Below are 27,160 nucleotides of genomic sequence, written 5' to 3'. Positions count from 1 at the left end.
GGTCGTGGATGTGGAGGGATACCCTTCAACCTAGAGAATACCCTACCGCCTGTTGAGGAGAACATTCCACCACCACCACCACCGAACCTGGCAGAGGTGATGGCACAACAGACCCAGCTTCTTGTAGCTCTTGTAGATAGAGCAAACCATCACTAGGGAGGTTAGCAGAATGACTTCTAAAGGAAGCTGGAGGGATTTCTGAAGCTGAGGCCACCTACCTATGATGGCACCGACCCTAACCCGCTTGTAGCCGATGACTGGCTCAAGGAGGTGGAAAAGAAGCTCGACCTCACCACCTTCACCAACAATAAGTGTGTTGGAGCTACCACACACTAGCTCATAGGTGCAGCACATGCCTAGTGGGACAGTTTCAGTGATTCCCATGAGGACCCTGCCAACATCTCGTGGGATGAGTTCGCCAAAGCATTCACTGAGTATCACATTCCCAAGGGTATCATGGAGGCCAAATCTAAGGAGTTCCACAACATCAAGATGGGAAAGGACAGGGTGACTGAGTACATCACTCGCTTCACAAACCTTCTATGCTATGCACCTTCCTATGCTGTGAACTCTAAGAAGGAGAAGCTATACTATTACCACAAGGGATTTAACCCGCACATCAAGCTGAAATTTGGCGGTATTGAGAGTAGCACGCTGCGTGCTCTGGTGGATCGCTGCATCCAGATCGAGAAGGACCATGCTGAAGCTGGAGAGGAGTATAGGGAGAGGAAGCATAAGCCTGAGGAGTCCTTTTGTGGCCATGATCGCAAGAGGTTCTGCAGAGATGCACCATCTAGGGAACGCTCTCATCACAATAGGGATGACAATCCTGGATCGAGTAGGGGTGGTGGAGGCTACACCACCAAATACTCCCACCCTGCTCAGGATTGTTACACCCGGGACCGTTATGCTCAGGACCGCAACACTTAGGACCGTTCCAACCGTCCCCGCTCAATGAATGAATGCCTAGCATAGAACAGCTCTGCACCAAGCACTAGAAACTAGAAGGCATCTGCGCTAACCCCTACAAGCGGTGCGCCTTTCACCTGCTTTGCTTGTGGCCAACTGGGTCACAAAGTCACTGAGTGCCCTCAAAACTTAGCCACTCAGAAGTCTTAGTTCAAGGGATCTGCTACTTGTGGATGTCTCAACCATCTGGACGTCGAGGAAGCACAGGCTACCCCTAACGTTGTGTACGGTATGTTTTTAGTTAATGGCAATACTGCATTAGTTCTATTTGACTCTAGAGCAACTTGTTCTTACATATCATCCAAGTTTGCATGAGAGCATGACCTGCCTATAACCCCACATGGAAAGCCTATCATCACTAGCTCACCTTTAGGAGACCTAAAGTGCACCCATATCTATAAGGGAGTGAGTATTACCATTGAGGGTCTTATCTTTAAAGCCAATCTAACCCTGTTACCTTCCACAAACCTAGATGTCATCTTAGGTATGGATTGGCTAACCATTCACTGAGGTATCATATCATGTTCACCAAGATACGTCCAAGTGACCCACCTATTAGGCCAAGTTATTAGATGTGAACCCTAGTCTAGAAAGTCCACTTCTATCCTATGTGCCCTTAAAGACAGTTCAGAATCACAAAAAGAGGAGAAGACAGTTCATGATGTGCCTATGGTAAGAGACTATCCTGATGTATTCCCTGAAGAATTACCGGGTATACCACCAGACCATGATGTAGAGTTCATCATTGATCTTTTGCTAGGAATAGGACCCATTGCCAACAGACCCTATTGCATGTCAGTTGACGAACTAGTCGAGCTCAAGAAATAGCTTGATGAGCTCATCTCAAAGGGGTATATCAGACCCAGTGCTTCACCCTGGGGATCCCCTGTTCTGTTTGTTAAGAAGAAGGATGGCTCGATGAGAATGTGCATTGATTACCAAAACTTGAACGCAGTCACCATCAAGAACAAGTACCTTCTACCAAGAATTGATGATCTGCTTGACCAGATCAGAGGTGCCAAGTATTTCTCCAAGATTGATCTTAGATCTGGCTATCATTAGATGAAGATTCGAGAGAGTGACATCCCGAAGATAGCTTTTGTGACTAGGTATGGGCAGTTTGAGTTCACTGTGGTGTCCTTTGGACTCACGAATGCTCCCGCCTACTTCATGAACATGATGAATAAGGTTTTCATGGATGAGCTGGATAAGTTCGTGGTAGTATTCATTGATGACATCCTTGTTTGTTCACCCACTGCCAAAGAACATGAACATCATCTGAGAACTGTGCTTGAGAAATTAGCCCAACATCAGCTCTACGCAAAGTTTAGCAAATGCGTGTTTTGGCTACAGAAAGTTGCCTCCCTAGGCCATGTACTATTAGCTAAAGGTGTTGCAGTTGACCCAGCTAAGATTGAAGCTGTGAAAGAATGGAATCAACAGTGTAACGTGATTGAAGTTAGAAGTTTCTTGGGATTGGCTGGATATTACCGTCGATTTATCGAGAACTTTTCCAAGATTGCCTGTCTATTGACAAACCTTTTGAAGAAGACTAAGGAGTTTGAATGGACGCCCGAGTGCGAGCAAAGCTTCCAAGAATTGAAATAGAAGCTTACCACAACTCCTATGCTAGTATTGCCTGATATCAGCAAAGATTTCGTGGTCTATTGTGATGCATCCCGTCAAGGACTTGGCTGTGTATTGATGCAAGGTGGGAGAGTGATAGCATATGCGTCTCGATAGTTAAAAGAACACGAGAACCGTTACCCTACTCATGATCTTGAGTTAGCAGCAGTTGTGCATGCTTTGAAGATCTGGAGGCACTACTTGATAGGCAACAAGTGTGATATCTACACCGATCACAAGAGCTTGAAGTACTTTTCACTCAAGAAGATTTGAATATGAGGCAACACCATTGGTTAGAGTTGATTAAAGACTATGACCTAGAAATTCACTATCATCCGGGAAAAGCTAATGTAGTCACAGATGCTCTCAGTCGCAAGAGTTACTGTCACACTTTGATCACTGAATCCATACCACCTGAGCTCAAGGAAGAGATTGAAGATTTCCAGCTTGAGATACTACTGCATGGCTTGTTGAATGAGCTCTGCATACAGTATGATCCCATAGATCGCATCTGTCAAGCTCAGAAAAATTGTGAAGAGATCGAATATCTCTGTGGTCTGATGAAACTAGGCTACAAGACCAACCACCATGAAGATGAACAAGGAACCATCTGGTTCAAGGACAGAATATGTGTATCTTCTAATCCAGCACTATGAGAGGAAATTCTGTCAGAAGCCCATGATTCTAAGTATTGTATTCACCCTGGAGGTTCAAAGATGTATCAAGGCTTAAAGAAACACTTTTGGTGGAAAAGCATGAAGACAGACATTGCGGGACATGTGTCATGATGTGACACCTGTAATAGAGTCAAGGCTAAATATCAAAGGCCTGTAGGATTGTTAAAGCCTCTTGACATTCCCGAGTGGAAATGGGAGAGCATATCCATGGATTTTATAGTTGGATTGCTCCATTCACAGAAAGGCAATGATTCCATTTGGGTGATTGTTGATCGTTTAACCAAGGTTGCTCACTTTGTACTAGTTAAGACCAAGACCGATGTCGAAAAGTTAGCAGATCTATATGTTGAGCATATTCTCAGACTGTATGGAACTCCCTCTAGTATTGTATCTGATCGTGGTCCTCAGTTTATGTCCTGATTCTGGGAAGCCCTGCAAAAGTCCATTAGAACCAAACTTGATTTCAGTACCGCTTATCACCCACAGACAGATGGACAGACTGAACGAGTGAATCAGATCTTAGAAGACATGCTTCACGCTAGTGTACTGAATTATGGCCCTGACTAGGAGAAATGTCTACCCTATGCATAGTTCTCTTACAACAACAGCTACCAAGCCAATATCAAGATGACGCCGTTTGAAGCTCTATATGGCAGACCTTGTAAGACACCTTTGATGTGGTCTCAATCGGGGGAAAGATCGTTCTTTGACTCTGCTAAGATTCAAGATGCCGAAGAAGGAGTTGCTCAAGTAAAGGAGAATTTGAGAATTGCCCAAAGTCGATACAAGAGCTATGCTGACAAAAGAAGAAGAGAACTTGAGTTCAATGTGGGAGACTTCGTCTATCTCAAGGTATCCCCGCTATGTGGAACTTTCAGATTCTACATGAAAGGCAAGCTTGCCCCAAGATTTGTTGGGCCATACAAGATACGCAAGAGGATTGGAAAACTCGCTTACAAACTTAAGCTACCTGAGGAATTGGCGGGTGTACATCTCGTGTTTCATGTATCCTAGCTACGCAAGTGTTTGAGAGTGCTCGATGAAGTGATCCCGACTGATACACTTGACATTCAGAACACTCTCGAGTATAAAGAGCATCCTATCAGAATTCTGGGTAGAGATACCAAAGAAACCCGAAGCAAAACTATTCTGATGTGCAAGGTCTAATGGAGCAATCACACTAAGAGGGAAGCAACATGGGAGAAAGAGTCTGACCTCCGGCTACAATATCCTTATCTCTTCGAAGGGTACGTTACGCTTTAATCTCAGGGATGAGATTCTATTAAGGAGGTAGGACTGTAACAACCCAAAAAATCCACATACCAAAAATCACAACTACAAAATTTTTGTTTAAACCCTATGTGATGTTGAGCGACACATGTAGAAGCCAAACCCTAGTTAAAATCATAAGCATAGTTTGGTTTTATGCCACATGTGTAATTAAATTCCTAAATAAATAAATCATGCATGCATCCTTAAACCCACTTGTGATTTGGATTCTTTTGCCTTATGTGATGTTTAACTAACTTACTTAATATTTATGATAAACCCTAAATAATGAATTATTTGTTGGAAGAATAAAACACCCCTATATAAAAACTTCAACTATTTTTGTATAACAAAAATAGCCAATAATCCCTAATATATGGGATGTATTTTGACCACCATTTGAAACACCTTGTGGGACCCACTGCATGACTCGAAGCTCAAGTTTAAACTCTAACTAAATTTGAATCAAAGCAAAAAAAAGAAAAGGAAAAGGAAGGAGGCCTCGCAGCCTAGTCTGTTCGGCCCAACTCATGCCGCCTTTCACCCCATGCATGCATTGTGGCCCACCAAGCTGGCCCACGAGGGCAGCCTAGCAGGATGCCCACGCCAGCACGCCCTTCACCCAACCGCAGCCGCTGCCAAGCGGGACCTAGGTGTCATCACCCACCTCGGTCCCCTGCTTTCCCCGACCATAGGGTAGAGATGGGAGCGGGAGTTCCACGCAACCTGCCTCAGACGCACGATCACACCACCAACTAATCGGACGTGCTCGAGGATGCCAGCCAAACCGACCAAGTCTGACAGGGCCACGCCCGTGGCGTGACCCTGCCCCCCCCCCTCACGCGCACCCCGCCCATCACTGTTGTGGCCCCATCCCGTGTTTCCTTGGCCGCAACACATCCTCTACGCACCCTCACTGCTAGGCGAAGCCCACTTGCAGGCGATAATGACAGCAGAAGCACCCTTGGTAAATTGATCATGCCAAGCTGCGATCGCTATCTGATCCCGTCCACCATTAGTGAGCTTTAGAGCTTGGGGCTATAAAACAACGCCTAGAGCATCCTAGGGTTCCTCAGCCCACTGCTGTCGTTCGGTGGCCCAATTGCCCACACCACTCCAAGAGAAGAGGGCCAAGAGGAGGACCCAGAGGAGGGAGGCGAGCAGGGAGCTCGGAGTCGTCGACCACCGGAGCTCGGAGCGCCACCCCGAGCGCCTACTCCGACGACGTGGCTTCCACCACTAGGTAGCACCTCGCCACCGCACCACCACCTAACACCGCCAAGCACCGCACGGTGAGCCTCTCGCTGCTGAGACCTCCTCCTAGCCGCATGGACGCTGACACACGCACACGCGCCAAGCACGCCACGGCGATGTCGAGCCATCCCGGCTTGAGCACACCAACGCAAGCCACACACGCGATGCCCTACACGCATGCACACGCCCTGCACCGCCACATGCCGCACGCAATGTCGAGCCGAATCAGCACGAGAACGTGTTGCAGCACGCACATGAGCACGCACGGGCACGCACACCGCTGCCATGAACATGACCATGGCAAAGCCACCGCGGCCGCATCACGGTGGTAGAGGTGATGCCACCACCTTGGCTGGCACCTCTTCACTACGGAACACGCCACGCTCGTAGTCGAGGTAGACGAAGGCCACCAGAGGACCCCCGTTTGACCACACCACGCCACGGCCGGAGCGCCGCTGCAACCGCTTTGACTCCACCATGGCTAGGACCGCTGGGAGGGCCTGGTGCCTCCTTGTCTCACCCGTCCTGTTCACTAGAGCCATAGGAAGCTCACACCCCCGCCAAGCATGCTCCCAGCCACCACATCGCCCTGCTACCGTCGACATGCCACAGCCAAACCTCTGCCACCATGGGTAGCCCCATGGGGAACCCTACTCATCACTTTGACCTCACCATCATGTTTGCCATAGCGGGGCAATGCTTTTGCCCACCTAAATTGAACACCAGCGCCGCAGGTGAGGCTCGCCGGGGAGCTCACCACCGGCGGGAGCACGCCTGGGAAGAAGATGGGGAAGTTTCCCCTCGTCAGCCACACTCACATGTACCCGGTGCACGTAGATCATGCCAAAGGAAAAAGGGATGGACTCGGTCCACCGAAGACCTAGCCTACGGTCCATGGACCGTGAACACAAGTCTACCATGAGCCACGCTGTGTGGGCCGATCTATGGACCGAAGCCCAGTGGAGGCCCTAGGCTACGACGTGGCTGCGCCACAGCATGCCACGTGGCGGGCCAAGCTTGGCCCGAATCCAAGCCCGTATCTAGGCCCAACCGGCCCAGTTTGGACCCGGCCTGGTTGACCGTTGACCGGTCAACATTGACCGTTGATCGAGGCCCACATGTCAGCGACATAGAGACTCTGGACCACATGTTAGGAGGCGACGTCATGATGACATCATGATGACGTTAGCTGCTGACGTCAGCTGCCCTGGCCCACATGTCAACCACTGTGGTATGTTGACCATTGACTTGACGCTGACTTTGACCTGGCCCCACCTGTCAGTGACCGTTTGACCCCGGACCCACCTGTCAGCCACGGTTTAGCTCTGATGATGCCATGCTGACATCATGCTGACATCAGCATGCCACGTGAACCGGCCACAGTGTGGCACGTGTCAGCCCTGAATTAATCGGCCTTTATTATTTTCAGAAATGGATTTAATCTTTGGAAATTCATAACTAATTCATACGACCTCAGAAAAATATGAAACTAGGACCAAAATTCATCTAAAATCAAGCTCTATGCAATGAACCCATGTTTGAGTGCATTTGGCTCTTTTGAATTTTCATTGCTTCTTTGTGCTATTCTGTGGACGTCGCTAACGTGACTATAATTCGATCGTATGCAGACTCAGAGGAGAACCAGATGGACGAGGATCGTGAGTACCGTGAGGAGTATGGGGATGACTTCATTGAAGGTGCAACATCCCACCCAACCTCATAGCACCTATTACGCATGGCTAAAATAGAACTGCTATTGCTTTACTTTATTGTTATATTCACACTATGATAGGACGTGCATGGTAGTATGCTTACTTGATGGCCTTTACCTTGATGCAACCTTACCCCTGCTTACCCTGCTATTAGGCTAGACACACGCTTGCTACTATAATTCATTGCTTATTACTTCTACTACGCTTGTACTACATTGATACGTGGTGGAAACTGGTGTTATTTGGACTATGGGGAGAGCGCTGCGTGTGTGACTTAGGTGCATGGAGGGTGAGGGTTGTGTCGACCAAGTTGGAATATACGACGAGCCTAGGGCAAGTCTTGCCGCGGGGTGCTACCTGGGTACCCCTGGAAACGGATACCTGTGGTGGGTAAATGGTATATGAGGTGGCCCTGGGTGTGAACCTATGATGGGAGGAGCCCAGGGTGGAGGTGCTGTGGTGGCACGGTAAATGGAAACCCTGATGAAGACATTCTGGCTTGATCATCCCTAAGGATTTACTAGTACTCAGATTCACCGGGAAGCCTTACATACCACTTGCCCTATATGGTGCGGGATGGCCAGACTACTTGGTAGGATATTGCCACTACTGCTAGGTTGATAGCGGACAGTGCGAGGAGGTACGGGGCGCGGAGGATTCCCCCACACCCTTCCAAGACTTCATGGAGACCTTGTGGACCTAGCTCGTGACTCATAGTTTCAGCCACCCCAGACTAGACTTGGGGTGTACCAGGGCTGAATGGTAGAGTGGCATTATCATAGGCTAGCAAGCGGCCAGAATCAGCCTAGTTGATGATGGTCAGCGAGGAAGGTAGATCTTGTGGTTATGTAAAACCTCTGTAGAGTGTATGGTTGATCGATTGATACATATGCCGACTGGTCATCTATGGACCTTTCTTGGGTTTCGCTTAAACTAGATAGTGAGATGAGTCCTTCTCTTCTTCCCCCTATGAGTGAGTGTTTGGTCATAGCCAGGGGCTATGGGCCATGAAACGGTGCCAAGAGGGAGTTGGCCTGTCGACTGAGCGATGGTATGGTGGTGATGTGGTGATGATGTGGAGATGGTGGTATATCGATCATAGGATCGAAACCTGGCTCTGAACAGAAATGGGGTGAAATGGGTGTGGGAATGGTGTTAAAACTTGACCAACCATTATTATATACTTGATATGCTAATACATAGGAAACCCTAGCCGTATAGGTTCCTTTTGATTATATCCAACTTGCATCCAATTTTCACAAAGCAATGCTCATGGGGTGGGAGTGGCCAGTACAAATCATACTGATAAACTTTGCACATAGGTTCTGCTGAGGAGTATAGCTCTGAGGAGTGTGATGGTTGAGGGGTTCGTTCCTACGCTCGAGTTTGGCGATCTTATCTTCAAGCTGTTCTGAATGAATGCTACTTTTGATTCCGCCAATGCGGCGATGTAATAATTTATGTAATTCTGCACTTTTTGTACTCTAATATTACATTGTATGGATGTGATATTCGACTGGAATTTGGGTAATATGATCTACAATGGTCTTATTACACTTCAACTCTGTGGATTTTCCTACCAGACATGTCTAGTATTCACGACCGGAGCGTCCGGTGCTACGTCCGGTCGATTGGACCGGAGGGTCCGGTCGACGCGCAGTCAGCCCGTTTTTTGAGCCAATGACTCTATTTGATGGGGGCTTCTATTTAAATCCCTATGGTCGGCTCAAGCTATAACCTTTGGCCATTTTCATTGACATAGCAACCTTGTGAGCTTAGCCAAAGCCCTCCCACTCATCTCCATCATTGATCCATCATCTTTGTGAGATTGGGAGTGAATCCAAGTGCATTGCTTGAGTGTTTGCATCTAGAGGCACTTGGTGTTTGTGTTTCGCTATGGATTTCGCTTGTTACTCTTGGTGGTTGCTGCCACCTAGATGGCTTGGAGCAGCAAGGATCGTTGAGTAGAGGGTGGTGATTGTCTCTGGCTCCGATCATGGTGATTATGAGGGTTTTTTGACCTTTCCTCGACGAAGAGCCAAAAGGTACTCTAGTGGATTGCTCGTGGCTTGTGTAATCCTCATCTTGTGTTGGTTGTGTGGCACCCTATTGAGGGTTTGGCGTATGAAGCCAATTAGCGTGTGAACCTCCAAGTGAGTGAATCGCTACAACGAGGACTGGTTTGTCGGCAAGCAAGTGAACCTCGGTAAAAAATCATTGTGTTCATCATTGATTCCGAGGTGATTAGTCTTCATTGTTATTCATTCTTGTGATTGATTGGTTCTTTCATCTACACGGCGGTATAACCTTCTTGATCACTCTCTTTACTTTACCACAAACTAGTTGACAAGCTCTTTAATGTAGCTAGTTGTGAGAGCTTGCTTGCTTGGTTGGTGTGGCTCTTTAGTTAGCCTTTGAGAGCACACTAATATAGGGTAGTGTCATAGCTCTTGTGTAAATCGACACTATCTAAATTAGAATTGTGGTAGGTGGCTTGCATTTTGAGTAGGCTAGCGCAACACTTCCTTCGCCTCATAATTATCTAACTATTTTGCTAAGTGTTGTTGTAAAAAAATTATTAGGCTATTCACCCCCCCTCTAGCCATTAGGACCTTTCAGGCGTCTCGACAACAAGGGCTCCTCCTCCCACCACCACCCTCCAAGCCATCACTACCGCACGCCTCATCTTCTCAGGCGCTCACGACGACAGTGGGGCGGCGACGTGGCGCAAGGTGAGAGCAACGGGAGACGAGTGCAGACAAAAGGAGTGCCTTTCTCTGTGGAGACTGAGGAGGGCTGGCGTCCTGTCCGGGGAGTGACGGCCTCCTGTCGACGGCGTGGCATTGCGGAGGGCGGCGCGGAGGAGGAAAGATTGCGGCACGGGGGAGGAGAGATTGTGGCCTGCTAGCAGGAACAGCGCGTCGGTGCGGACTGGAGAGCGGAGGTGTTCGATGGCTGATAGGGACTCGGTGGCTAATAGGGTTTCTGGGGACATCGTGATCGTCACTTTCGATCTAACGGCTGAGGTGGTGTTCGTTTTGGGCTGTAGTGGGCTGCTTACATTGAGATGGGCTTTATTTTTAGGTTGAATATTGTGAGGTTATCAATTATATATGTAGTTAATTGTTTTTTCTAACTTTTAAATAAGTAGGAAAATGCTTCTAAAGTAACATGAAAAAATGTATCTTGTATATCCAATATATTTTTCAAATGTAATATGCTATATATAAGTTGTTGTGGAGGAGTTTTAATTTTTTAGTAGATTTTCTATTTTCTATAGTTTCAAATGTAATATGCTATATATAAGTTGTTGTGGGGGCAGAGAGATGGAGCACGGTGGGAGAGGAAGAACCGGCGGTGGCGCATCTTTGGATTTGGGAATTTGAGGAACATAAGGGTCTAGGGTTTCTTATTGTACTCATGGACCAGCTCAAAGCCGGCTCTGGCTCTCACACTGTAGCACGCAGGAGCTGGAGCCGGAGGAGCTAAAAAACGAACTTCTTCGGCTCCGGCGCTGTCAGTGAGAGAGAAAAGGAGGAGAGAGAAAAACAGTTCCGATGAACGGTGTCGCTACAGGAGATGAACAGGAGAGGAGTCAGAGAAGCCGGAGCCACTCGGAGCCCGGCCAAACAGACCGTTAAGAAACATCTGTGCCTAGTGATGACAAAACCTGGGCCCGACAAGTGCGCACGAGATTGTAGAGGATCTTCCCATGTTGCAGCTGCGCCCACCAGCGACAATCGCGGAGCCATGAACGTGAACTCACGTCTATGCGTCACGCTGTCGACTAATAAAGCAAATCTAAATCTAACCTAAACAAAAACAAATATAAAAAGCCTCTATGGGTATCGTCTGCGTTCTAAACGTCGCCCCGCCCTGCAATTATGGGAACCGCTTCCACAGCCAAGTACGCCCTCAGGCCGTCGCCCCGCTCCCCCGAACGTCCGAGACTCTGGACGCAGGCATGCAGCGCTCGAATAGTCCAATCGCGCTCGTACGGCCCGCGTGCAAATTAGTGGAACAAAAAATGGCCGCCTGCCCGCCCTTTACGGTCCTTTTTTCTTCGGTCGGACAAAAAATAAAGTAAAATATATTTTTTTAATTTTTTATTACATGCATGATCTAATATAAAATATATATACTAATTTGCATTGCATGTATGATCTAAAAGACACCTACTGACTGCATGATCCAAAAAGATGGCCTGTCTACACACCAGCATCGTGTTGACGTGCATGTGTGGGAGTGGGGCGGGCACGCGTGTGCTCATCATCCGTTGGTGCACTTAGACCCCTGCTCCGACAAACATCTTCGTTAGCTTCTATGTATGGAAAGAGACAACGTCACGAGAAAGAACAACAAATAATGCATGAGTTTCTGGAGAAGTGGCCGCTTCTCTGTATGGAAAGACACTGTCACGAGAAAAGAACTTCAACTAATACGTGAGTTTCTGGAGAAGTGACATTAAAAAAAAGCTCGAAGTATTTTTCTTTAAATTGACTATCATATATGCATGACTTTCGGATATTTGATTATCTGCTTCCGCGAATTGCCGTCGTGTTGCCGGATGGCATAGCGTCATCCGAGCTACGTGCGTTCATCACCGCCGTAGAATTTCTTAATATATTTGTCTAAGCAGCGTAAAAATATCACGATTCCCGTGCAACGCACGGGCATATATACTAGTAAAAAAACTATAAATCATAGATAACATAATCGTCTTTCAAAATTTCCATGTAGAGTCAAAGGATGCCAGTCCGGTTGATCTAGCGCTCCTGCGGCACCCTTTCGGTAAAAGATCGAATCCCCTCGGGGGCGATTTATGCTGGCCAGAGAAAAAAAAATCCCCTCATCTGCCTCGCGTTTCCCAAAGCACTGGTTGTGAACTGGCCCACTCACAGGGGTACGAGCATCTGTGTGCGGACGGGTTAGGGATTCAAAGATTTTTCTTGACCTACATGAAAAGTCTCCTTCTTAAAGCGCAAAGCTCCGGGCTGTGTAGCAGTCCGACGGTCGATATTTTTTAAATTTCCATGTAGAATCGATCAACTCGTGTATGTTAAGCCACCGGCATACGCCCTTGCCAGTTGCGACCAGCAGCGCGGCATCGTGTGCATACACGTCTGTCTACCTGCACCCAACAAAACACGCACGGGGACTGCGCATGGTCTTTGTTCCGAAACATGGTAACTGACCATGTACAAAAGTCCGTCCGATTTGTTTACAGAAAATGGCTCGATTTCCTTACCAATTCCGCGTGCATCGAAGCGTGTTCGCTGGAAACATCGTGCTGCCCTGCTTCGCGCTCTGCAACATGCGCAACCTCTCCTCGGCGCATGCGCGGGCCCCACTCCACAGGCGACACAAGTCCCATCCGCAGCCGTACACGCCAGAATCGGACGGCCTGCCGCGCATCTCGCCCGCCCCGCGGCGCCGCTGCCCGAACCGAACCCTACCGTTTCAACCAGGCGCCGCCTCTCCGCGTCCGCTGCGTTACTACCAGCTGGGCCCGGACCCACTCGGCCCTCACCAATCAACGTCGACTCACGCTCCTCCTCCCTCCCCTGGACTGGAGCCCCTCTCCTCCGGCTCCCCCTCGACGCCGTCTCGTCTCCTTTCCGGCGGGCGTCGCTTTCACGCCCTTTTGTTCAAAACCCGATCGTTTTCTGCAATTCATTTTGGGAAGCAGTAGCCAGCAGCCCAGCACCAGCAGGCAAGCTACGCACGCACGCCGCCGCTCCCCCAGTTCAAACCCACCGCCCCTCCCCCTTCATCTCCCATCCCCAGCTGTGCACGCGCTTTCCGATCGCTTCATCTACCTCGCCACCCCGCTTCCGCCCAGCCCCAATCACCAGTCCACCACGCCCCGTGCTCCCGATCCAGCGATGGCTGGCTCCGTAGCTCCCCACGCTGTGGTCGTCCTCGGTCTCCTACTGCTCGCGGGGCTCGCGGCGGCGCAGAGGGGGACGACGCCGGCGGCGGCGGCGGCCCCCGCGCCCGACCCCGGCTGCAACGGCATCGAGCTCACGTACAACTTCGGGGACCGCACCAAGATCCGGCCCTTCGTCAGCGACAAGAACAAGCAGCCCTACGCCTTCCGCGCCAACGTCACCGTGCGCAACTCCGGCACCCGCCCGCTCAAGTCGTGGGCGGCGCTCGTCACATTCGGCTACGACGAGATCCTCGTCGGCGTCGACGGCGCCGTGCTCACGGGCGGCGGCGACCTGCCGTACAACACCACGGAGGACGCCGGCAACGCCACCTCCTTCTCCGGGTACCCACAGACGGACCTCCTCACGCCCATCGCCACCGCCGGGGACCTGTCGCAGATCCAGGCCTCCGTCGGCATCGTCGGCACGCTCTTCGCCGGGCCCGGCTTCGATCCGCTCCCCACCGCGCTGTCGCTGGACGACCCGGCCTACGCGTGCCCGGCGGCGACCAACCTCACCTCTAAGGTGCTGTCCACGTGCTGCGTCCTCACGCCGGAGGCCGAGGCCAACGCCACTGTCATCGACGCCAACGCCACCGACCCGACCAAGAATTTCCTGCCGCGCGGCACCGGCGACCTCGTCATCACCTACGACGTGCTCCAGGCTTACCCCTCCAGCTACCTTGCGCTCGTCACGCTCGAGAACAACGCCAAGCTTGGCCGCCTCGACAACTGGCGGCTGTCGTGGGAGTGGCGGCGCGGCGAGTTCATCTACTCCATGAAGGGCGCTCACCCATCAGAGGTGGACACCTCGGGCTGTATCTATGGGGCGCCTGGGCAGTACTACCAGAGCCTTGATTTCTCGCAGGTGCTCAATTGCGACCGCAAGCCGGTGATCCTTGACCTGCCCCTGTCCCGGTACAATGACACCCAGATTGGGAAGATTGACAACTGCTGCAGGAATGGAACAATCTTGCCCAAGTCCATGGACGAGGCACAGTCGAAATCGGCATTCCAGATGCAAGTTTTCAAGATGCCACCAGACCTGAACCGGACTAAGCTGTTCCCCCCTGCCAATTTCAAGATCGCCGGTGCATCATCGCTGAACCCAGACTATACCTGTGACCAGCCGGTGCCTGTCAGCCCAACTGCATTCCCAGACCCGAGCGGTCTTGACTCGACGACGCTTGCTGTGGCAACATGGCAGGTGGTGTGCAACATTACCACAACAAAGGGGGCCAAGCCCAAGTGTTGTGTGACCTTCTCGGCGTACTACAACGACTCAGTGATCCCCTGCAACACCTGCGCCTGTGGGTGCCCTGCAAACAGGCGAGGTTCAACGTGCAGCACGACTGCACAATCCATGCTCCTGCCACCGGAGGCGCTGCTTGTGCCATTCGACAACCGCTCACAGAAGGCTTTGGCGTGGGCTGAGCTGAAGCATTACAATGTGCCCCGGCCAATGCCTTGCGGTGACTTCTGTGGTGTGAGCATCAATTGGCACGTCTCGACAGACTACAACAAGGGCTGGAGCGCTCGGGTGACATTGTTTAATTGGGAGGATGTCGACATGGCCAATTGGTTTGCTGCCATCGTCATGGACAAGGCGTACGACGGCTTTGAGAAGGCGTACTCATTCAACGCCACTGCAGTGGGCAAGAACACAATCTTTATGCAGGGTTCGGAGGGGCTTAATTACCTGGTGAAGCAGACCAACATGAGTGGGATCGACTACCTTGTGCCCGGTAAGCAACAGTCAGTCCTCTCATTCACCAAGAAGCTGACCCCGGGGATAAATGTTGTTGCTGGAGATGGCTTCCCAACAAAGGTCTTCTTCAATGGTGACGAATGTGCTATGCCACAGAGAATTCCAATGAGCAGTGGGTTCGGCAGCAGTCTCAGCAGTGGCTTTGCTTTGGTCTTGTTCCTTGCTGCTTCGGCTTTCCTATTGCTTCAGCAATGATCCACGGGACTCCAATTCTTTGATTCTTTCAGGTGGTTTGGTCGATGCCATTTGTAAGAAGGCCTTTTTGTTTCTGTGATTTCTTTAGTAGATTTTACTTAGCTGCTATTTGTTAGTCAGATGAAGCAGCAGTTGTGAAACAGTATGAATACTTGGATAGTGAGAAAAACAGGTGAGAGGAAGCATTTGTTGCGAGTTTGCAACATTGGTTCCTCATTCTGATGACATTTACATGTTTACACCAGATGAGTGATCTGTACATCTCTAATCCAGTTGTCTCATGTTTGGTCTGTCATACCGAATTTACTCTGTGAATTCATTCATGCCTTGTTCGTTTGATCCCAAAATCAAAGGGATTGGAGGGGTTGAGGTGAATTTTGACTTGTTGGGGATTTAATTCCCTCCAATCCCCTTGATTTTGAGATCAAACGAACAGGCCCTCAAGGGCATTCTTTTCACTTTGATTGACTGATTATCAAACCGTATGCCTGCCCATCTGATGGCGTTTTGATGCCTCTGTCAGGATGTATCAGGTTTTTTTTTTTGAGATTGTCAGGATGTATCAGTTGAGTCTGTTGTAGTACTAGCACAAACTCTCGGCAGAGGGTACCGGTCTCAGATATGACTGTTGCATCCGTGCGGATGAGCATTGGATGCTTCTCAGCTCTCGGCAGAGCGTACCGGTCTCATATATGACTCTTGCATGCGTGCGGATGAGCATTGGATGCTTCTCAGATCAAGATAGTATTAAACTGATATGAATTAAGACCTTGTATGTTTCTTCCATTCAAATTTCGAAAGATCTTTGGCGGACAGTTGTTCGTTAAGGGGTCCACTACAGCCTACAGGTACAACAGGGTCACCACCAGCCAGCAGCCTCCATTGCAAACTCACCGCAAGTTGCAAGTTGCAACGTTCGCTTCTTAGGCCAAAAGCTGAAACACCAATGGATCCTTTCGCTTTGCCTTCTCGAAACTGCTGGTAGTTGCGTCTCCTGTTCGACTCGGTTGGATACTTGGATTAGATCAAAGGCACCGTTCGTTTCGCTGAAAAGCCATGGTTGAAAGTATTGTTCGCTGATTTACTGTGAGAGAAAAACACTGTTTATTCGCTGAAAGTATGGCTCGTAAGACGAGCGAACGGGGCCAAAAAGAACGTTCGTTTGCTCACTGGTTTTTTTCCTCGTCGTCCGACGATGTCATACGCAGTTTGAATCAATTCAAGACGCAGCGTATATCATCAGCGCACGTAACATATGGTGTCCACTTCGTGCCTGAGACAACATAACTGGCACGCACAACTCTGCACATGTTTATGGATTTTATTATGCAGAGAAAAGAGCTGTTGGTGACAAGGAAAGCGGAAGTGTTCAAACCTGCAGAATAATCATATCGTGTGAGAGCGCGTGTTACATAGCACCACGTTCTTACCGGTCATCAGGTTTTAAAATACTCAGATCCATCAGGCTGTAAAATATTCAGATCCTTTTGGGACTAAAGGGCCGTCCCTTGCGGAGATTATACGTGGCTTTCATTCCTCCATTTGAGAATTAAGAGCCGTACACCAAAGAATGATCACAGGATATCCATGCAAAGTACTCTTATATGCTTGGATGCAGGTACTAACATGCTTCCATGCTGAATAGAGATTTACAACAAAAAGAAAAGATAAAGTTTTTGGATAAAATATATATACTCCGTGTGCACGTCATGCGTGAATTCGTGCCGAGCAATAGAGCATCATGTTACCTACCCCTGTGCTATTATTGCTGTACAGCTCTTTGGTGTAAACATCATCATTCAGTTGACTTCTCATCAAAAGTGCAGACTGCTTCTGCAGAGGAAATGCAAAATATGAACCTCCCTTTTCCTACGACTTGCGCCGGACTGCTTGCACTGACGCAACCTAAGATTGGCTGTACATCACCAATTCACCGTTCGATTTGTGTTGAGGAATAGGTCTCCGCCGCCAACTCCGTGACCGTGACTATGCCTGGCAATTGATTTGTTCCTCATTTGCCCTCACGAAAAAGATAAAGTGCAAAGTTTACCTTTGAAGAAGTTGAGGTATACAAACCGGGCCTCTCATCTCAGCTGTATCAAGGGCCCAAGTCCAACGCAGTTCTACTTCCTTAAGCCCACCCACACTGCTATGGTGCTATCCCCATTTCACACCGAAACACAGCCCGGTAGGCCCAGATCTTCTGGAGCAAATGGCCTGGCAGGCACACGGCCGCAGCCCGCAGCCCAAAGCCAAACCAACCAACCGTTTCAAAGCGAGCGCTTCCCTAATCAAGGCGGAAGCACGTGCCACTTGCAGAAACACATCACCCCGATGCCCCACGCCCGCGGCGCGGTTGATCCGCTAACAACGGGCGCCCGCCCTCCGCCCCCGCCCCTCCCGGCCTCCGGCTCCCGAACCCCCACTCCTCCTCCCTCTCCGCTCGCCACACCCGTTGCGCCTCTCCTCCACGCCTCTCTCGCTCGCTCCCTTCCCCCTCCCTCGCCTTGGCATCCCCGCAAGGAATATCCCTTCCGTAGCGTCCCTTGCTTCTTCCCCACCCCACCCTGTATTAGTGCGTCCCTGCCGCTTAATTTCCCGGTTTCTCTGCGCTCTTTCGCCGTCTTGGATCTTGGTCGCCTCGGCTGGTTCGCAGGTACCTGCTTTAATCTTTGCTGGGACACCCATTGATGCACTGTTTGGTTGTTTTTCGGTGGGGGCATTTCGTCGAACACCTTGGATTCACCGCTGTGACTGCCGTTGAGTTTTTTCTTGTAGTCAGATTTGGTAGTTTTTAGTTGGTTTCCGTTGATGTTTTTTATGTATGAATGTGTATATGCTGTTTAGATAGTTCAATGGATGCTTGCTATATTTGCCCCTAGTTCTATCGGGCCACATGGATTTCTGTATCATGCCCTGCAAATTGGTGAGTTGTTGAGCATCTGATTGCTATAGAACTGTAACGTGTAAGGTATAAATTATGGTACGACCGTACGAGTGTAGAGGAGCAAGACAAGGACTAGGTGTGAAATGACTTGGATGGTCGAGCATTGTTATTTACTGTCGAATGTATCTGCTTGACTTAAATAGTATCATAATAAACAACCGTCATGAGTTTCATTATTACAAAGATGATAATTAGGTTACCAGGAAAATGTGGCTGCTCCATGTGCAATACTGTTAATACTTACTTTGTGTTTTTAATAAATTCATGCACAAAAATTGATGGCCATTTTATTCGTTCATTTCAGGATAGTCAACGAGCATAGAGTTCATGTTGCCTGATTACCTTAGTTGCTACTATGTGATTTAAGGTGTTGTCCAACTTCATTCTGGATAAATTAGGTCGCAGGAAGACTTTAAAAACTAGCTGCCTGGCGTTTTTTTTTCCTTCATTCTTGTGAACTCGCTTTCAGAAGCTTGTTTGCAATATGTCTTACACGAACTGTTTGAAGAAACATCCCTGCAGAATCTTCTTTCGATATGGCAACTCCATCCTCAGAGCTTCTTTAGAGAAAGGCTCCCCACAAAAGTCACTTATGGACTATAGCACTTTGCTCCATTTCACTGCTTTCTGCCCTGATTACAGAACTTATACTCTCCTTCTCAGAGCTTGTGCAAAATGCTCAGACCTCTATGCTGCCATGGAAATCCATTGTCATCTCACTAAAGTTGGGTTGCTATCTAATCAGCATATAACACCTCCTCTGTTCAAGTTATATATTGCCCATGATCACATGTTGGAAGCACGTGAACTATTTTGGTCAATGCTGGAGTGGAGCACCGATCCCTTCCATGGCAATCTGATGCTTATGGGATTCTTGAAGAGCAGACAGCTAGATAAGGCGTATCAGATTTTCAAGAGGATTCCTGTCAAGGACTTGGTCTCTTGGAATTCAATGATTGCCGGTGCAGTAAGGAGCTCGCACCTGAAAGAAGCAATAAATCTTTTTACCAGGTTGGTCAGTTCAGGCCTTGTGCCTGATTGCTTCTCATTCTCCTCAGTTCTGTTAGCATGTGCTCGAGCTGGTGCTCGCCGGTATGGAGTGTGGGTGCATCACCTGATGACTGAACTGGGGGTGGAAATGAATCATATCTTAACTTCAGCACTTGTTGACATGTATGCCAAATGTGGAAGAATTGATGTGGCAACTGAGATATTCAATAAAGTCAAGAGAAACCATATTTTTGTCTGGAATGCAATGATTAGTGGCTTGGCATCGCATGGTCTTGGATCCGATGTAATGATTTTGTTCGACAAGATGAAAAGTGAAGAGCTGGTTCCTAACGGGGTTACATTTGTTGCACTCTTGACAGCCTGCAGCCACTGTGGCATGGTTGAAGAGGCTCGCCAATACTTCAGATCAATGACTACAGAGTATTCTATCACGCCAGAGGTTGAGCACTACGGTGCATTGGTGGATACGTTGTCGCGAGCTGGGTTGCTGGATGAGGCATACAAGTTGGTAATGTCGATGAATGTAAAGCCTGATGTGATATGGAGGGCATTACTTAGTGCCTGTCGCAGATATTGCCAAACAAAATTAGGTGAGGTCACTATTGAGCATATGGCATGCCATGGCAGTGGGGATTATACCCTTCTTTCAAACATCTATTCATCAGCAAATAGATGGAATGATTCAGAGGAAGTATGGAAACAGAGGAAACAAAAGAAAATTAGGAAGAGCAAAGGCTTGAGTTGGGTTGAGTTAGGGGGAAGCACCCATGAATTTAAAGCTGGTGATAGATCTCATCCAGACACCGAGGAAGGCGAGGATATATACCTAGTGCTGCATGGATTATGTAAAAGAGCTAAGGTTGAAGGTTATGCTCCATTGACTGAACTAGTAACAAAAGATGTCTCGGAGGAGGAAAGAGAAGAAAACCTTACCTTCCATAGTGAGAAGCTAGCAGTGGCTTATAGTGTCCTGAAGACTGGTCCAGGGACAGAAATAATGGTTTCAAAGAATTTGCAGATTTGCAGCGACTGTCATGAATGGATGAAGATAATCTCAAAGGTACCTTGTCGTGTTATTATTATGAGGGATAGAATTCGATTTCACCGGTTTGAAAGCGGATGCTGCTCCTGCAAGGATTACTGGTAGGCCTTTCCTGGAGCAATACAGATGTGATCCAGCTAAACGAGCAGTTCCTAGGGGATACAGAAGATCTAATTACTTTCTCCATCTCGAGAATTTGGTGCTGGTTCTGCTGCTGCATAGCAATGAAAAAAATTTAATTCCTATGAGAATGAAACATTTGGACATTTGGTTACTAGTTTAGCTCTTTGGCACATCACAGGGAACCAAGGAAAGAAGGGCTAGATGACAGACACATGCATGTGTATTGTACACTCTGAAGCAATGCAAGTGTTTAATGAGAAAGATCAAAATCTCTATGTTGGGTTTGTGTTTTATGATTCATTCAGTACCCTTATGTTTTCATATGCATGACATTGAAACTGCTTTGCTGTCTTGTTTTGGGCTTGTTTCGATGATTACTTGTGTTGACATGATATGATATGTGGTGCGCGATGATAACATTTATTTCATTTCTGATCCTGGATCAGTTTAATTTTCTGATAAAAACTATGTTTTGCTTATCATTTCAGGATTAATGCTGAAGGGTTATCCAATATTCAGTGAAAACTAGCTACTGAAAAATAGGAGTAGCAATACCTTTGATGCCCCATTCATTCTGTTTCTGCAATGTCCTTGTCTTCCATTTGCTGTGGGAACTTCCATCTACTAAGGAACTCTATAGGAGACACTTGCAGTATCAGGTGGCTTAAATACCATAGCAGATTAATATATGAAACTTTCCTCTCAAGCAGAAGACATCAAAGTAGACCTCTTAGTACAACAGTGCTAGCAAGAAGCACAAGAAAAGGAAGTAAGCAGTCATTTAGCAATAGCCGTCATTTGCACGGTAAATCGGTTGAATCATCAATTGAAGTGTTCAAGCAGTCAGAACTTGAGCAGCTTAAATCACTTCATTGCTACAATGTTGAGGAAGAGTTTTCTGGGGTCAAGACCGAATGGCCTGCAACTATCCTTGTTTTTGATATTGAAACTACAGGCTTCTCACGTCGTGATGACAGAATTGTTGAGTTTGCTGTTCGTGATCTTATGGGGGGAAAGAATAGCACTTTCCAGACACTCATAAATCCCGAGCAAGAGGTGAGAAATTCATATGTTCATGGTATTAGCAACAGCATGCTCTGCAGACCTGATGTTCCAAGGTATGTTCATGCTTTGTTATGCCAAATATGCCAAGTGTCATTCTTAGTTTACTAGCAGTAAGGCATGATTTGAAGTCCCCTGTTGAACACTAAAATAGGGGAAATTGAGGATCACTTTCTCTATCCCATGTATCCTTTGTTTTTGTTTTTCATTGCTTGCTAACATGCTCAAATATCACTACTTTATAACCATGAGATGAGGGAACAAGGCAGTATTATGTTCTGAAAATGCAGTCATGTGAAGAAAGAACTATGTACTAGGATCAATCTCCCATATGTTACTTCCTAGAGGCAATTTGCGACTTATTATATTTTTTAACATATAAAGGTTACAAATTATAGTTAAACTTAATTTCTGAACTACAATTCATTTGAAACATGATTACCCTTTATTATTTTTTACGCATTTGCTTTTATAATCATGGTGGTCTCATGTATGGCTATGCAGATTTGGAGAGCTTATTCCCATTCTGCTACAATATGTGTGGAGTCGTCAAATGGACGGCAAACCAGTTATGTGGGTTGCTCATAATGGGCGTTCCTTTGACGTACCCTTTCTCATCTTTGAGTTCCGACGGTGTAAAGTAGAGATGCCTGGTGATTGGCTCTTTGTAGATACTCTTCCTATCGCAAGACAATTGGTCGATTCTAATGGTATGCTCTCTTGTAAGTTTTCCATTTCCTTGCATAGACATATTGTTCTGAAGAGCTTTTGTTTTCCAGTAAAATAAATTGATGAAATACAGCAATGTACTGTGCACCGTTGTTGTTGATGAACTAGCAAGCTAAACTTTGTTTTGTCATTTAGCTGTTTCTACCTATAGCATTACAATTTCGTGATTAAGTGTTTGTGGGATGAAGTAAGATGCATTTTAAACCTCCTATTCATATTTGGTTTGCAGGGTCAAAACTCAGTTCTGTGTCATTGAAGAACCTGAGAAAACGCTACAAAATTCCACTCACAGGGAGCGCGCATCGTGCCATGCAGGATGTGACAACCCTCTGTTACGTGCTTCAGAAATTGACCTTTGAGCTGAAACTAACTGTTCCTCAGCTGCTCGAGAAGTCTTTCCGAGCATCAGATCTTCCAGCGTCTCGTCCTGAAAAGTAACTGTATCTGTCTCACCGGGAAGATCGCCTGAAGCACTAAATTATTCCATTGTTGTTGTATTATTTACAGAGATGTTATTTAGAGATCCCAGCCTTGATTTCTTCGATGTTCTTTCTAACAACCTAATAAAGCCAGCCTGATTGTCACTGATACATCAGCAGTACAGTAATCCGTATTACTGATACTCTGCCCTTATAGGCTTGTATACATTACTAAGTCATCAATTCAACATATCTTTACCTGACTACAAACTTATGTGTGTGCTGCTCAACCAAGAAATGTAATGTTCTTGACATTTTCTGTGGGATGTACTGCAATGTCAGGCTTTCACTATTACTATGTGTCTATGCACGGCAATAAAGACCATTCCACGAATGCATTTTTTCCTCCACTCCCCTGTCTTGTACATGTCTCAGACAGTCAGACCCAACCTGTGGTGTCTCAATGTTTCTTTTTACCGGAAATGTTGTTTCAGCTATTATTATTTTGCGAAAGATCCAGTTATTAACTGTGAACAAACTCTTGTCTTGTTTTGTAGGAGGCTCCGTTTCATTAACCTGGAGAAACAAGTCAATTCTGCCCTCTGTTTTGGTCGGCAACGGGCCTCTATATAAGCCGGGGTCAGTCAAACCCCAACCAACCTCTCTTCCCTCCAGTTTCCCAGGCCAACGGCGACAGGGTAACCGCCACGACCTCACCGTCTTCCTTACGATTCGAACCCTAGCTTCATCGCTCCGTTGCTATTGCTTCGTGGCTTGGGTGTTCGAGCGCGAGCGGAGGTGATGGAGGGGGAGCTGGCGTTCTTCTCGCCACTGAGGCCGTCCCGCCTCTCCTTCGACGGCTTCGGCTCGCCGACATGGGCATCGCAGCTGGGGACGCTGCGCGACTCGTCGCCCTCATCGTGCGTCTCCGACGGCCGTGGCGGCGGAAACGGCCGCTCGGGCTTCAGCTCGCCGACATGGGGATCGCCGCTGGAGACGCTGTTCAACGCGCCCTCATCGTGCGTCCCCGATAGACATGTCGGTGGCAACGGCTCCAGGCTCAGCTCGCTGACATGGGGGTCAACGCTGGAGACGTTGTTCAACTCGCCCTCAACGCGCGTCTCCGACTGCCGTGGCGCTGGCAATGGCTCCATGTTCAGCACGCCCAAGCAGGCATCGCCTCTGGAGACACTGCTCAACTCGCCCTCATCGTCATCGTGCGTCACCGACAGCCGTGGCGGTGGCAACGCCTCCGGGTTCAGCACGACGAAGAAGGCGTCGCCGCTGGAGCCGCTTCTCAACTCGCCCTCAGCGTCCGTCTCAGACAGTCGCGGTTGCGGAAACAGCTCTTCACCCAGGATCTCGAAGGAGCGGGACAGTGAGCAGGTGAAGAAGGCGGAGTCTCTCCTGCGCGCGATCACCGAGCGCTACGAGAACTGCTTCCTCCGCCTTCGAGACACTACAGCCGAGCTCGCCGACCTCCGCCTCGAGCGCGTCCGCCTCCGCGCCGAGAACCTGCACCTCTCCCTCCTCCTCGAAGAGCTCGATGCCGCTGAGCAGAGTAAGCAGGCGTCAGCGGTGGCTCTGACTCCGCCGCCGAAGCCAACGCAGGCTGAAGCTCCAAGCACCCCGAAGAGCATCTCCATACGTTCGAAGGGCTTCCTCTCGAAGAAGCAGCCGCAGGGCGTGGCCACACCACAGCGCCTCCGTGTTCGCGCGTCTCAGGCGATGGAGGTGAGCCCCCAATTCTTACTGTTCAGTACCTTCAATTTCACACCGCACATACTCTTGCCTGTTCACCTCGAAGGAAATTTACACAGAAGAGCGCACTGATTCCTGAAATTGGTAATAGTCGGGAAGAATTTGGTGTTCGCTACAATTAGAATGGTGAAAAACTTAACACTAAGCTTGCAAAATCACACGAGGATGGCAATTTGTTGTTGGCATTAGCTAGCATTTACAATGAATGAGTTATCAGGCATTCAGGCTATGCTGAATTGGTTTAATTAAGAATTGTGTACTTCAAATTCGTAAGAACGCATCTTATGGTTAAGCAACTGAAAGTCAAAATTACAGCTCGAAACTTTTACTCGTGTTATGCATCTGGTTATGCTGCAAATAGATGTTGGGATGGCCAGCTTTAATTGAAGGAAAGCACAAAAGTTATGGCGAAGTTATGGTTTGCTTTAGTTTAGTCAATCTGAAGAAGCAGCAGCTTCAGTTAAATTCTTCTATCAGAATGTAAGAGTATGTGCTTTGGATTAGACAGTTCACAACATTTGCATTTAGGTTAGAAACTGATTAGCAGTTGCTGTGATAGCTGATACTTGATTCGATGAGGCATCGATTTGACGTAATACGGCAAACCAGATGTAAACTGGATTAATTAGTTTACTCAGATTCTGTATTTGACTTTTGACCTCGTGATGTCAATGGAAATGGCAATCGCAGGACGCAGGGGAGAAGGAGAAGGATGACGGGGAGGTGGAGGTGGAGGTGGAGGCGTTCCGGCAGGGCGCCGTGAAGACGGAGCTCTGCAACAAGTGGGAGCGTGGCGCGTGCCCCTACGACGGGCGTTGCAGGTTCGCGCACGGCATGGAGGAGCTGCGCCCCGTGATCCGCCACCCGCGCTACAAGACCCTCCCGTGCCAGTTGTTCGCCGCCACCTCTGGCTGCCCCTACGGCCACCGCTGCCACTTCCGCCACTCCACGGCGCCCACTGCCGAGTCCTGCTAGGCCACCGGCGACCGTCCGCCTCCTACTTGCCGCCGCGTAAACACAATGCCTCTTCTCCCCTCCTGTGCTTGCTAAGTTTGGGAGCTGCTTCATCTGTCATTCATACTATCAGTTAGCTAAATAAAGTACAGCATGCTGCATGCATTAGTTATTAAGATCATGTTATTAGTTTAATAAAGTAGTAATACGGCCAATGCCAAGTGATGGGCCAATTATGGGTCTGGGTTTATGGGCCAATTATGGCTTGGTATTGATGGGCCAAACGGGCAATGATATCAAGTTCGCTGACAAAATAAGATGGGCCATATTGGCCATGTATGGATGTGTAGTGACAAAATAATAAGGCTTTGTATGCTATCGGACTGGGCCATAATATTGTGATTTTTTCTCCCGGAATTTTCTCCAGTTGTGATGCCGTGCCGGATCCTTCTGTCCCTCCTGTCCTGTAGTCCTGTGTGACTGACTGAATCTGCAACTGGCAGCGAGACCCCAGTCTGATGATTTCTTAGTATTCCTTTCTGTGAAGTCAAATTGCAGAGCGCAAGCATTGTCTTCGAGAAATCTGTGTATCAGTCACCGCCCACTGGGCGTTACCTCATGACCTTTCGCATGTGTATCAGTCCCTGTCGCATGTGTGCCATAGCACTGACGCGCCACGCTGATTTCGTTTCAAAAGAAGTGCAAAGCACAGAGGAGCTTTGCCTTTGACCCTAAAGAGAACTATTGCTGTTCATATCATGAACTATTCAAATTATATATATATATATATTTTGTGTGTCAGGGCCTGAGGGTGAGGGCATTGGCATTCAATGTAGCCTGTAGCGGCCAGTCTATTCTAAATCAAAGTTTTTCAATATTTTTTCTATGAAACCATGAAACATATTTAAGCATATATTTCATCCGTTCTAAAGTATAGATCAGTTTGATTATACGTAGTCTTACTGTGTAGAGTAAAAGCTATGTCACTAGAAAGGCTATAATTTAAGGAGGGAGTAGGTGTTAACATATTTTCTAAAACTTATTTGAAGTATGGGCCATTTGAATCCTTTCATTTTAGGGGAAATTGAAATATATTTAACAGACTAGCCTATTTGGCTTGGAACTTATGTTCTACAACTTTCCAAAGTTCATATATAAGCATATTTCAAATTCATACGGTGGAGAACAGAAATTAATTCTACTTTGCAACTTATAACACGCTTTTTAACTCGTTCTCATACGGTATCAATGCAACACATAAGTATCTCTTTTATATCGCCCATAATAATATACAAATATATTCCATACACGACCGTATTAGCTTAATTAATCTATAGCTAATTAGTAAATTATGATTATTAAAATAAATTCAATTCCAAGATCCAGACGGTAATTTAGGGACGGAATGGTGGAATTAGGCGCGTGGAGTTCATGTACGGGTTCCGAACAAAAACATGAAAAATTAAAATCTTACTTCCCCATTGACAAAAGAAAAGTTCCCACATCTCCAGGACTCCATCCGAGCTACGGGGAGCATCAGGGGCATCAGCATCGTGTGCTAAAGAACCAAGCGCCCTGCGTCTCGTCAGCCCTAGCCGACGATAACCAAGCGGCGCCGCCGCCTCGGATACCATGCGCGAGCTAGAGAGCTAGGGACAAGGACAGGGCGCACGCACTGACGCACACACGGCCAAAGCGGAGCGCAGAGCATCA

The 27,160-nt window shown here is 48.0% G+C and overlaps 4 protein-coding genes across 7 annotated transcripts; all 4 read left to right on the top strand.

Moving 5' to 3' along the window:
* Positions 1-13,195: 13,195 nt before the first annotated feature.
* Positions 13,196-15,768, top strand: LOC136540075 (COBRA-like protein 7). The gene has a single exon (XM_066532064.1). The coding sequence runs from the start codon at positions 13,393-13,395 to the stop codon at positions 15,397-15,399; it is 2,007 nt and encodes a 668-aa protein (XP_066388161.1). The 5' UTR covers positions 13,196-13,392; the 3' UTR covers positions 15,400-15,768.
* A 1,949-nt stretch (positions 15,769-17,717) lies between these two features.
* LOC136532922 (exonuclease DPD1, chloroplastic/mitochondrial-like) lies at positions 17,718-23,153 on the top strand. 4 transcript variants are annotated; one of them, XM_066525505.1, is made up of 5 exons: positions 17,718-18,055; positions 18,651-18,713; positions 21,011-21,640; positions 22,089-22,294; positions 22,543-23,153. In XM_066525505.1, exons 3-5 carry the CDS (start codon positions 21,108-21,110, stop codon positions 22,749-22,751), a joined length of 948 nt encoding a protein of 315 aa, XP_066381602.1. In that variant the 5' UTR covers positions 17,718-18,055; positions 18,651-18,713; positions 21,011-21,107; the 3' UTR covers positions 22,752-23,153. The 4 variants fall into 4 exon arrangements, with proteins under 4 accessions (XP_066381602.1, XP_066381598.1, XP_066381608.1 ...); XM_066525501.1 differs by lacking the exon at positions 18,651-18,713 and having other exon boundaries at positions 17,719-18,055; XM_066525511.1 differs by lacking the exons at positions 17,718-18,055; positions 18,651-18,713 and adding an exon at positions 20,683-20,803.
* On the top strand, positions 18,727-20,504 carry LOC136532899 (pentatricopeptide repeat-containing protein At5g50990-like). Its single transcript, XM_066525482.1, has one exon. The coding sequence runs from the start codon at positions 18,831-18,833 to the stop codon at positions 20,502-20,504; it is 1,674 nt and encodes a 557-aa protein (XP_066381579.1). The 5' UTR covers positions 18,727-18,830.
* Positions 23,154-23,342: 189 nt separating the features above from the next.
* Positions 23,343-25,859, top strand: LOC136532911 (putative zinc finger CCCH domain-containing protein 21). The gene is made up of 2 exons (XM_066525492.1): positions 23,343-24,466; positions 25,184-25,859. The coding sequence occupies exons 1-2, from the start codon at positions 23,534-23,536 to the stop codon at positions 25,466-25,468; spliced, it is 1,218 nt and encodes a 405-aa protein (XP_066381589.1). The 5' UTR covers positions 23,343-23,533; the 3' UTR covers positions 25,469-25,859.
* Positions 25,860-27,160: the final 1,301 nt, after the last annotated feature.

The sequence above is a fragment of the Miscanthus floridulus genome, chromosome 2 (assembly GCF_019320115.1).
Source record: "Miscanthus floridulus cultivar M001 chromosome 2, ASM1932011v1, whole genome shotgun sequence".
NCBI classification, from domain to species: domain Eukaryota; kingdom Viridiplantae; phylum Streptophyta; class Magnoliopsida; order Poales; family Poaceae; genus Miscanthus; species Miscanthus floridulus.
Note: the sequence above shows the minus strand (reverse complement) of the source record. Positions and strands in the feature narration are given on the sequence as shown.